This window comes from Mus pahari, chromosome 1, assembly GCF_900095145.1.
Source record: "Mus pahari chromosome 1, PAHARI_EIJ_v1.1, whole genome shotgun sequence".
Classification (NCBI taxonomy): domain Eukaryota; kingdom Metazoa; phylum Chordata; class Mammalia; order Rodentia; family Muridae; genus Mus; species Mus pahari.
The window spans coordinates 153,454,601-153,466,699 of NC_034590.1; the positions used below are offsets into that span (position 1 = coordinate 153,454,601).

General features: G+C 51.0%; 2 protein-coding genes across 3 annotated transcripts in view; both read left to right on the plus strand.

Moving 5' to 3' along the window:
• Positions 1-3,680, plus strand: part of Ubtd1 (ubiquitin domain containing 1) — a 55,714-nt gene extending 52,034 nt beyond the window's left edge. The window contains exons 2-3 of the mRNA XM_021208517.2: positions 1,136-1,363; positions 2,641-3,680. Of these exons, the coding sequence (XP_021064176.1) occupies positions 1,136-1,363; positions 2,641-3,026 (614 nt within the window). The 3' untranslated portion in view covers positions 3,027-3,680. The remainder of the gene's footprint in view (positions 1-1,135; positions 1,364-2,640) is intronic.
• A 1,323-nt stretch (positions 3,681-5,003) lies between these two features.
• Ankrd2 (ankyrin repeat domain 2) overlaps positions 5,004-12,099 on the plus strand; it is a 9,065-nt gene continuing 1,969 nt past the window's right edge. Inside the window, exons 1-6 of one of the 2 annotated variants that reach the window (XM_021212857.1) lie at positions 5,004-5,121; positions 8,709-8,810; positions 8,972-9,130; positions 9,231-9,338; positions 10,958-11,056; positions 11,372-11,470. In XM_021212857.1, coding sequence (XP_021068516.1) covers positions 5,035-5,121; positions 8,709-8,810; positions 8,972-9,130; positions 9,231-9,338; positions 10,958-11,056; positions 11,372-11,470 — 654 coding nt within the window. In that variant the 5' untranslated portion in view covers positions 5,004-5,034. The remainder of the gene's footprint in view (positions 5,122-8,708; positions 8,811-8,971; positions 9,131-9,230; positions 9,339-10,957; positions 11,057-11,371; positions 11,471-12,099) is intronic. The other variant, XM_021212865.1, reaches the window with a different exon arrangement.

Below are 12,099 nucleotides of genomic sequence, written 5' to 3' on the forward strand. Positions count from 1 at the left end.
CTCCCGAGTGCTGGGATTAAAGGCCTGCGCCACCAGGCCCGGCTCTTCTTTCACTTTCTTAATTTTTTTTTCCTTAAAAAATTACATTGTCAGGTTAGAGAGATGGCTCAGTGGTTAAGAGTGCTTGCTGTTCTTACAGAGGACCCTGGTTCAGTTCCTAGCAATCTTGTATGGCTCACAACTATTTGTAAGTCCAGTCCCAGAGGCTCAGATACCTCCTTCTGACCTCTGAGGGCATGAGGCACACACATGGTGCACACATGCAGCTAAAACGCCCATACACATCACAACAAATGTAGAAACCCACACCCATGTGACACCCCCGTGGAAACCAGAGGGCAGGGTGCAGGGGCTGGTTCTCTCCTTCCACTCTGTGGGGTCCTGGGAACAAACTTAGGCAGTGCCTTACTCACCAAGCCATCTCATCAGCCCAAGATCTTGTGATTTTAGAAGGTGCAGAGCTGATAGACAATCAGTAGAAACCACGCCTCAGCTTTTAGGTTTGATCTTTTCCTCTGCTAGCAACATACAGTGTGACACACTCTCAGTGCTGGGTAGCAGTTATCTCGACCATTCCTGGACAGCTGACACCCAGCTTGGACTGAGCTGCTAAGCTGCAGTGGTCTTTAGATTATAGACACTGCATTTTGTCTCAGAATATTTTCAGTTTATATTGGATTTAGTAGTACATTGTAAGTTGAGGTTCATCTGTACAGAACATGCTTGGCTCAGGGGCTGGAGAGACGATGGTTCGGTGGTTAAGAGCACCTGCTCCTCTTATAGAGGACCCAGGTTTAGTTTCTGCTCCCATGTGGCAGCTCACAGCGATCCATAACTCCACTTCCAACACACACCCTCCTCTACTGGTTTCCTTAGACTCAAGCCATGCACATGGTGCACGCATATAAAATAAAAATAAATAAATACAAGGGACAAGAACATACTTGCCTGAAATTTTTATTTCATATCCCTAACATGGGTTTCCATACTCTTCCCTGCTATTCAGAAAAGGTCCCAGTACCCTAAATACATAGGGACAGGTACAGTGAAGTCCCTCATAGACCAGGGCCAGAGAGGGTCAGTTACAGCTTAAGTGGCTTCAGAGATGCTGAACCTCTGCATCTGTCTTACCTAGGTCGCAATGAGCCCTTGAAGAAGGAGCGGCTCAAGTGGAAGAGTGACTATCCCATGACTGATGGGCAGCTGCGGAGCAAACGAGATGAGTTCTGGGACACAGCACCTGCCTTTGAGGGCCGCAAGGAGATCTGGGATGCCCTCAAGGCTGCCGCCTATGCTGCTGAGGCTAACGACCATGAGCTGGCTCAGGCCATCCTGGATGGAGCCAGCATCACCCTGCCTCATGGTAAGCAGGCAGGGCCTGGGTTCTGCCCTTACCTGGACTGGGGCTGGAGATTTCATTAGCACAGAGGTGGAAAGCCAGTCTCACGTGAGAAGTTTCTGCTTAAGCTGGTGGAGATGAAGGAGTATGCATATATGTGTGACTGTCTTCTTCATTTAAACGACTCTTTATGGCATGAACAAAGAAACACAAGGCACAAAACCAAGCATGGTGGCACATGCCTGTGATCATGAGAGGTAGACACAGGGGGATCTGAAGTTCAAGTTCAAGACCAGCCTAGGTTACATGAGACGGTCAGAAGGAGGAAAGGAAGGAGGACAGTAAAGGAGGGGAGAAGGAGGGATCAGTGGACAGAATCCCTTTTTGCCTAATGAGAAGATAGGAAGACACCAATAAAACCTACAAAGCTACAAGCTAAAGGCTTGCTGGGGGCACTCAGGGCCTGGGAGCATTTGAGGCACTGATCTGGAACCTTCTGCCGCATTGCCTCATTTCTGTTCCTAGCACCCTCATTAGCTGTGAAGGGAAAGTGACAGTAGACCTTCAGTCACAGACCTGGGTCTTGACTGTGTTCCTTTCTCAGCTTGTGACTTTTCCTAGCCATATGTCCCGGAGCAGGGCAAGCCTCAGGTTAGAGCCTGAGTCCCTTGCAATCACAAAGGATTAATTGTGATGTGCATAATACCACCTAGTCCAGTACCAGCACTTACAAGGATGCTGAAGACTAAGTAAATGTGTTCCTACCTGCATTATATTACACCAGTAAGGAAACTGGGACCCAGTGCAACACCTGCATGTGCACCCAGCCAGAATGTCGAATAAACACGTGAGAGGAAAGGTAGCATGCCATGGCTGAGGGAGCCAGAGACTGATGACCAGGAGGTTAGCCCCAGACTCCTGACTATGGGGAAGGGCTAGGGACTGTGAGGTAGCTGCAGTGAGTGAATTAACCTGCTTACCCTGTTGTAACAGAGGACCACAGACAGGCTCCTTAAACAGTGGAAGTTTGTTTCTCATCATCTGAGAAACTGGAAAGTCCAAGGCCAAAGGGCCAGCTGTTTAGTTCTGGTGCTGCTTCTTGGTTTTTTGCTGTTTTTAAGTGGTAGGCATGCAGGAAGAGCAGGGCTTTTCCTCGAAAGGAAGCTGGTCCTGTCATTCACTCGTGTAATCTTATTCCTTCCAAATATGCCTCAACATGGGAATTTGGGGGTGGGTGCACAGCATTCAGTGTGTGACATCAGGCCCTCCAGACTACACTGATCACCCTGCCTTTCCCACAGGAACTCTTTGTGAATGCTATGACGAGCTGGGTAACCGCTATCAACTGCCCATCTATTGCCTGTCACCACCTGTGAACTTGCTGCTGGAGCACACGGAAGAGGAGAGCCTAGAGCCTCCCGAGCCCACCCCTAGTGTGCGCCGTGAATTCCCACTGAAAGTGCGCCTCTCCACAGGCAAGGACGTGAGGCTCAATGCCAGCCTGCCTGACACAGTGGGGCAACTCAAGAGGCAGCTGCACAGCCAGGAGGGCATTGAGCCATCCTGGCAGAGATGGTTCTTCTCTGGGAAGCTGCTTACAGACCGCACAAGGCTCCAGGAAACAAAGATTCAAAAAGACTTCGTCATCCAGGTCATCATCAACCAGCCCCCACCTCCCCAGGACTGAAGGCGCCTGATTCCTAGGAAAAGAGGCCATGGAGGTCCCCTGCAGGCTGTGGGGCCCAGTCCTGTCGCCGCCTTCCAGTGCTGCTGTCTTCTTCAGGGGCGCCTCCCACCGCCCTGCTGTATGGCTCTTAGTGAGCCAAGAAGGGACTTGCCTTCCGGGGCACTGGATCCACCAGTGCTCCACACCCAGGGAGCAGTGCTGCCTGCCACACACAGGCCTTGCCAACCTAGGAGAAAAGGCACATGGCACTCTCCACTGCAGGTTGGAGCCATGGGGGCTGTCCTGGCGACCTGTCACCTGGTGCCACGCTGTGCTCACTCCAGTTTTCTGCTCAGGGTTGGAAGCAATTGCTGTCTCCCCTTTATCCCTCACCATGACTCTGCCCTGGGCACAGTGCCAGTCCCCTGGATGGGGAGGGAGCCCAGCCCCAGGGCTTGAGGAGCTTGAGGTGGGCCTCTCTGCCTCTCCCCGTACCCAGCACAATCTGCAGAGATGAGGCAGGTGGCCGGATAGCCAGGCTTCATGGCAGGGGTTTGCACAGGGCTGTCCCCAACTGTAACCCAGGCAGGGTGGGGTCCGAAGCCTGGTCCTAGCCCAGTGGGGCCCTGTGTAAAGACACATCTGCAGTTTATCAATAAAGCCTTGGCTCCTCTCTTGCCTAGCACATGACTTCCCGTCACACAGCACGCCCGCCAGAGCCCAGAGCTTCTGCTGGTTTGGCTGCAGATGGGCACAGCAGAGCATCCAACCCGATGCTCCTCCTGGGGGCCCTAATTTCACCCAACCTCACTGTGTTGTGTGGGTCCTGAAGAAAGCCACTTCACCTCTGAACACACTTTGCTTTCCTTTAAAGTAGAGATGGTGCCTCCCGCCCTGCCTCCTGCAGCAGTTGCTGGGACAGTTTGGTTTTTTTTTTTTGGGGGGGGGGGGAGTCAGATAGGAAAGAGTGAAGGAGCACCCACGGAGGGCAACATATGCCATGTGGCAGCCACCCCACAGGGCTCACTTGGAATGGTGGAGATGCAGTGCCCATGCTGTGTCAGAGCGTGGGATGACAAGCTTCCAGAAATGTGTGAGCCAGAGGCAAACAGGGCTGATTCCTCCTGTTTCTTCTGGGGAGATGTGCACATCACCAGAGGGGACTCTCAGGCACCACTTGCAGTTGTAGAAGTGTGGAGCATTTGTAATCCACTGGCAGATTAAACCTAGGCCCTAACAACCTCAGGTTCCAGGCTGGGAATCCCAGGCGAGGAGCTCTAGTACAGGTCTGCCTTTCCTGTGTATTCTCTGTTCTTGGGGAGTGTGGCCAGCTCCGCCCAAGGCAGTCTGGCATTGCCTAGTACTTGTGAGATGGCCTTAGCTCTGAACTCTGATTTCTGAGACTCTTAAAACAGCACTAAGTTCTGCTGAGGACCCTAGGAAGATGAAACAAACAGATGGACATGGTCTGTTCATGGCTAATGCGCATGCCATGTGTGTTGTGGGACCCATAGCTGCCACCAGAGGGCAGCAGCTGCTTGAGCTCTTGCTTGGAGAAGGTCTCGAATGCCCACATGTCTGCTGGGGCTCATATTTGGTTTTTCAGGCTCCCCCGCCTGGCACAAGCTAGACAGCATTTCTTGGCATCCAGCAGGTGGCACTGCCATCCAGGCCAATGGCAGCATGTAGGTCCTTTGCAGCCCGTTCACCCTGGCTAAGACTTAGCCAGTTCCCAGCACTGAGGACACACTGGACAGGCCCCTTTCCCGCAGCTGTCCTTTGGGGCTGTGTGCCTTCTGGCTCTGGTAGGCCAGAGGTTAGGGGAGGGGCAAGTTCCCTGGCCTGGACATGCTCCCTGGGGCTGTCCGAGGTGAAGGTGACAGGTGGGGGAGGCAGGTGGAGAGTTGAGCTAGTAAGTTCATGACAGATGGAGAAATGAGCCTGTGAGCTAATGACAAAGGCGCCCAGTGGGCGGGGTGGGTGCTCAGGCCTATAAAGACCCCATGCACTGTGGCTTGCAGAAACAGTCATGGAGGGTACCATGGAGGGGCCTGAGGCGGTGCAGAGAGCCACAGAGCTCATCGAGCAGCGGCTTGCCCAGGAGGAAGAGACTGAGGTGGGAGCAGAGGTGAAGGGTGTCGGGGAGGGAGGTCTCGGGGTTAATGGTTGGTCCATCTGTGCTGTCATGGGCAGGGAAAGTCAGACAGCATGCTATTTCCCAGGGCCCAAGCAGGCCCATTTCCACACCAGGATGTTCTTAACATGGCTGTGGGTGGTGGGAGATGGGGCTTCAGCCCCTCAAACAGGCACTTGGACAGGCCTTCCAGAGACCCTGCCCAGTCACGTGGGCTTCAAGAGATAGACTGGACTGGACAGGGAAGACAGATGGGTATTCTCTGGGAAAACCAGAAAGGTAAGGTCCTGAGACACACACACACACAGATTGTCCCCTGGATGCCAGGAATGGTTGCTGCGGGAGAGCAAACTGACAGGAGTCGGGAAGGGGGATGGGGAAGGGCAGCTGGGACTTAGCCAGGACTGTGGGTGGAGGCATAATGCACACTCAAATGTGCTTTCTCTTGGCTAAGTGGGGCTGGACTACTGACTGGTCCTGCTCTACATCTTATTCAAAAACAGTTAAGCCAGGTGTGGTAGTACATACCCATAATCTCAGAGGTGAAGCCAGCCTGGGCTACATGGTGAGATTACCCCCCTGGGGTGGGGGACCAGGAGCCTAGTGTCCAGTACATAGGGCGAAGGTGAGCACTAATTGTAACCTTGTATTTGCATCGTCAACTAAGAAGAAGGCAGAGGGCAGAAATGGGCTTATGGAAAATGGAGAGTAGTGATGAATGAGTGGGTGAGCCCTTCTGGCCCTCTGGGACTACTCTGGTCAGGATGGAGTGTGAGCTGGACCTTCCAGACTAAGAAGTGGGGTCGGGATGTGGGGAGAGGTACTTGAGGCTAAACAGGAGATAGATAAAGGCGGCCATGAAAATGTACGACAGACAGCAAGAGCTGGGGCTAGAAAGGAAGGCAGAGGACAAACCAGAGAAGGCCAGGTGAGATAGGTTTAGGCTCTGTGGGCAGTGAGGGCTGACCTGTTATAGAGCCAGTTCTGATGTTGCTGAAAGGAATTTATTAGAGGGGAGAGGGGGAGCCTATCAGAACTCAGCTTAGAAGCCCCCATCATTTAAGAGAAGTGATGAGCTCAGAGTTATCAAGGGGAGTGTGGACTGCAGCAGAGCATCCCTGGATCTCCAGGAATCTCGCTCCTCCCTCCCCTGAGAGCGAGCGTTTGCCCATGGCTGCTGCTGCTGGACAGGAGCGTCATCCGCTTGTCATCTCTGGAGTGTTGCCACAAGACACTGGAAGCTTCTGCGAGGGGACATGGTCCTCCCCCATCCATTCATCTAACAAATATAGCCACAGGGCTGCAGGGCCACAGGCGCCCACAGTGCCAGCCTTTTCACCCAGCTCCTCTTCCTGCCAGCATCTTTACAAGCATCCTCTCTAAGTTGAAGTGTGGTCTGTGGAGTCAGGTGGGAGTTTTGTTCTGACTCCCAGACTTGCATTCAATTTCATAAACATTCAACTGAGTGCAGACTCTGCCAGCCCACAAACAAATCTGAGTAAGAAAGAGGCGGCACTGGAGTGTAAATTCCTCCTGTATTGGAAGGAACAGAGGGCACCGAGGCCACCTTGGGATTTGCTGCTAGGTCTCCTTTTACTAAGAACTACCGGATGGGCAGAGATGCTGCATATGTGTGGCCATTACTCATTCACTTGTTCATCGTCTGTTTAACAAGTGTTAGGTGAGCAACTACTCCATGTCAGACCCTGTCACAATAAATGCTGGAAACAGCAGGTGATTAAGCCCAAAGTCCACCCCCTGGATGCTCCCTCATAATCCGGCCAGACTCCCACAAGCTAGTTGTAGCCTAAGGTCATCTCTTTTTTCCTAAAGGAAGATGCCTGAGAGCAGCCCGGGAGACTCCACATCGTACAATCCTACAAGCCTGCCAGATTGTGTAGTCATAAGCCTGGCAAGAAAGGCAGTCAAGGGGACCATCAAAATAAACACTGGGAGAGAGGGGCATCGCTCAGTTGATAGAGTGTTCGACTGTCCCGTGAAGCCCTGAGTTCCAGCTCAGCGATATGAAAAAATCAAAGTAAACAGGAAACATCAGAAATAAAACCTAGACCCTTCCCTGGGAGAGGCTAGCACCAGGGCTCTGTGGGAGTGGGCAAGGTGCCTGGGCCACATGGTGGGCAAGTTCTCCCCAGCTGCCCTCTTGCCTGCTTATCCTCAACCTGAGCACATATGTCTACCCAAGCTGCTCTGGGAGACTCTGGGAAAGAGGAGCCAGAACACCACTAAGAGTGAAGCAGTCTGGGGAAAACAGAGCTTCAGATGCAGAGAGGAGGCTCATCATCCCATGACCATGTGACTGTGAAAGCCGGAAGCACGTTTCTGAGGAAATGCAGTATCTAGCGTAGAACTACCAAGCTTTTAGATCGCCGAAAGGACTGTTGTTAGGGGGTGAAAGACGATGGGGCTGGGAGCTGTAGCTCAGTGGTAGAGTCCTTGCAAGACCTAAGTTCAATACCTGGGGGTTGGGGGACACCAAGACCAAAATTGCCATCTCTGGTCACAATTATCTCATCAAAACGATTTTTTTCCAAGTTAGACCCCTGTATCCTTGAGTTCTACCTTTATGGACTCAACAAACCACAGATGGGAACTTTCTTACATTTTGGCTTTATGTTAAATTTATGTGTGTGAATTTTTTGCCTGCATGTATATCTTACACTACATGTGTTTCTGGTACCTACAGAGGCCAAAAGAAGGGGTTGTATCCCCTGGAACGGGAATTAGAGACAGTTGTTAGCTGACATGTGGGTGTTAGGAATCAAACCTTGTTCCTCTGGACCAGTAGCCAATGCTTTTAATTCCTGAGCCATCTAACCCTATGGAAATATTAAAAAATTTTATTTGTAATAAACATAAACAGAATTTTCCAGTCTTTATCCCCTAAACAATAAAAACACTCACATTGTTTTAGTTGCTATATATAATATTGAGGTTAAAAATATACAGGACTGTGTATAAGTGTCTTAGGGTCTTACTGCTGTGAACAGATACCATGACCAAGGCAACACTTATAAGGGCAACAGTGAATTGAGACTGACTTACAGGTTCAGAGGTTCAGTCCATTATCATTAAGGTGGGAACATGGCAACACCCAGGCAGGCATGGTGCAGGAGGAACTGAGAGTTCTACATCTTCATCTGAAGGTTGCCAGCAGAATACTGGCCTCCAGGCAGCTAGGATGAGGGTCTTAAGCCCACCCCCACAGTGACACACCTACTCCAACAAGGCCACACCTCCTAATAGTGCCACTCCCTGGGCCAAGCATATACAAACCATCACAGTAGGTATATATAAAGAAGTATGATATTTTATAAAAGGGCTTATATATGTTAGAATTTGTGATGGGTTTTGTTTTGGATTTTAAGACAGGGTCTTACTGTATAGCTCCAGCTGGCCCAGAACTCACTATGTGGACCAGACTGGCCCTCCAAAGCAGTAATCCTCATTTTTCAGTCTCAAGCACTCAGATCGTAGGTGTGCACTACCACACCTGGACAAAAAAAAAAAAAAAAAAAAAAATCCTCAAGTAGGTTTCAATGACTTTCTAGAAACTTCGAAGATCTGCTCCTGGGAAGCTGTCCATGGACATGCTAGTGCTAGAGGAAGAGAAGCGCCTTGGCGTTCAGAGCCCTGCTTTACAAAAGGTTAAGGTAAGCGTGGAGTAACTAAGAGTGTGCGCTCAGGTGACAGGCCACCTAGACCCTCTACCGCTGTCATCCTGCTGCCAGTTCGGCTCTTGTATCATCCCATATCATCCTGTACCACCCCACACCCTGTCCCAGGGTGGAGGTGATGGGCCATCTCCACACAGGGCCAAGAGCGCGTGCGCAAGACATCCCTGGACCTGCGGCGTGAGATTATTGACGTGGGTGGGATCCAGAACCTCATAGAACTGAGGAAAAAACGCAAGCAGAAGAAGCGAGATGCCCTGGCTGCAGCCCAGGAGCCGCCTCCAGAACCAGAGGAGATTGTAAGGCTCCTGGTTTGGACAGATGTCGGCGGGGGGAGGGGGGGCCTGGGAAGCCCGGAAGCACCTCACTATTTTTTATTGGCGAATGTTCTACCTGCAGTCCGGCCCTGTGAATGAGGAGACATTCCTGAAAGCTGCAGTGGAGGGGAAAATGAAAGTCATTGACAAGTACCTGGCGGATGGAGGTTCAGCGGACACCTGTGATGAGGTGACGCCCCCCCCGCCCCTCCCCTTCCGCCGTTGCACCCAATGCTCTTTCAGGACCAACACCATAACTGAGTTGGATCCTGTATTAGCTCCACTTGTGGGCTTGTTAGAGAACTCTCACAGATCTTCTAAGGGTGGCTTAGGTAATCCCATAATGGGCTTTCTTCCTCACTCCACAATTTCCCCAAATCTGTTTCAGACCCAGGTCACCTCCATAACAAATGTCACATGTTTCTGCATGGGAGATGAAGGAAAATAATTCAATTAAGACAGCTCAGGAGATTTGGGCCGAAATCCCTGTCTCCCTAGAATCCCTAACTGTGGGACCTGGACCTGTGGCTACGCTGTCGCCTCCCCATGACCCAGATCCTACTAGTGTGGACCCTGAGTGCCACAGTACGTGCTGAATGGAGGGCAGGACTGTAAAGTGTGTGCAGAGATAGGACGCTTTCTCTTCCTCTTGATATACACTCGTGCTTCTTTTTACAATTATCTTTATTTAGTTTGAAACTGGATCTCACTATGTAGCCCTGGCTGTCCTGGAACTCACCATATAGACCAGGCTGTCCAGGAACTCACAGAGATCCACCTGCCTGTGCCTCTGTGTTCTGGGATTAAAGCTGCACACCGCCACGCCTGGCTTCCAATTATTTATTAATATTGTTAGTATCATTTGCAGCTCCAGGACACTGTGTGTGCTAGGCAAGTGTTCTACCACTGAGTTACATCCCATTCCCTATTTTTATTATTCTACTGTGGAAATATATAACATGAAATACATTATTTGAACCATGTTGATTCAGAGTGTCACTGATTACAGTGTTGTACGACTATGGCCACCATCTCTTTTTTTCAATTTTTCTGTCGCCTGGTGTACTTTTTGCCTCTTGGCACTGGTGTGATGTCCTTGCTTTCCCCTGTCATGAGACCAAGTGTGATAGTGGCCACCCACCCTTGGGCCTGCTCTGTGCTATAATAGACATCAACCACATCTTTTCTGTTCTTTTGCTTCCAGGGTCTTAATGGGTTTTTTTTTTCCCCTCCCATTTGCTGCATATCAAGAGAAAGATATAAGAAAAAAACAAGAGGAGGGTCACGAAAGACTGCCCACAACCAGATGATTAGCCCATAGAAAGCCTTTCATTGTGACACAAGGGTTCCCTGAATCCAAAGCAGAAGGTGACCTTCAGAGAGGGAAGTTTGTTCCTTCCTTGAATCCGTATTCAGGTGTGGCCTCTGCGTCCAAGCCCTGCCTAGCACTTCATCTTCTAGGGATGCAGACGCCAGCCTGCCATGTTCCCCTTAGACTCAGGGATCAGCTGGGGGCAGCTTGGCATAGAGGTCTCAGTAAAACCATGGCACAGAGCTATGAACCATCACCAAGCATCATAGCATGTGAGGCAGAATAGCCATGACCAGCAGGGGTGCCAGCCTCAGGCGTCAGCTGTTCACAGCCATAGCTGGCTGCACAGGAGCGGTGAAGAAGCTGGAGTCCCAGGGCAGAGTTCCAAGGCCAGTCGGGATAGGAACTGGCTGAGCACAGCACACATAGGCACCAGGTTTTGGCAAGGCCTAGGCCTGGGATATGGGTCTCAGGCCTGACAGTCTCTTTGGGGACAGTTCCGTCGGACAGCACTGCATCGGGCCTCCCTGGAGGGACACATGGAGATCCTGGAGAAACTTCTGGAGAATGGGGCCACCGTGGACTTTCAGGATCGGGTGAGAGGGCAAGTATTGGGTGGGAGGTAAGAAGTGGATCTAGTCTGTAGAATTCTACTTCCTGTCAAATCTGTGATAGTGGGCTGCCAGTGGGCTACCAGGGGGACAGGCCCTACCTCTGTGTGTTCTGTGACATCCGGTGAGCCCCATCGCCCCCTAAATTGTCTCTGGGACTCTCATGTGGACTAGTTGGGCCCTGGGCTGTCTGTCCTACTCCCTGTACCTTTTGTCCTTCCACCTTCTTGGCTTCAGTCCTTTCCCCAGGGAACTTCTTTCTCTTTAGCTCTCCCATTAAATCCCATCTACGCCTTCCAGCTGGACTGCACAGCCATGCACTGGGCCTGCCGTGGAGGCCACCTGGAGGTGGTGAGACTCCTGCAAAGCCGGGGAGCCAACACCAACGTGAGAGACAAGGTGAAGCAGAGCTTCGGTACACATCGGGATGCATAGGGAGAATGGAGGCAGCCAATGGCAAACAAGCTCAAGTGGTGGGCGGTGGGCAGGTGAAGGACCAGAGTGGCTGCAGAGAGGCTTCGGTCCTCCAGGGAGCTTGGCAGTAGCAAGTGCTGAGAGGAGACAAAGACAACACTCTCTTGAAGCTCTGGTCCACTGAGAAGATGCAGAGTTTGTAAATCCTTAGCATCTGCCATCCTTCATCATCCACCTGCCTGTCCATCAGTTTATTCATTTATTTATTAATCTATCATCTTTCTGTTCATCCATCTCTTTACACGGAACCTTGAACAAGTACCTTGGCCTCCAAGGCACCGTTTGTCAGCCGAAAAACTTTCGGAGTTCTTAGGTAGATTAAGAGGAAAATGTTTGTAAATGAATTACTTTTTAACGTAAGGAGTTTTGCCGCATCTATCACAGTCATTTCTCAATTAATGGCATCTAATATAATTATTCAAAGATGCCGGAGCTGGGTGGTGGTTTCACACACTTTTCATCCTAGTACTTGGGAGGCAGAGGCAGGGGGAATCACTAAGTTCCAGGCCAGCCTGGTCTACACTGTGAGACTTTGTCTCATTAAAAAAAAAAAA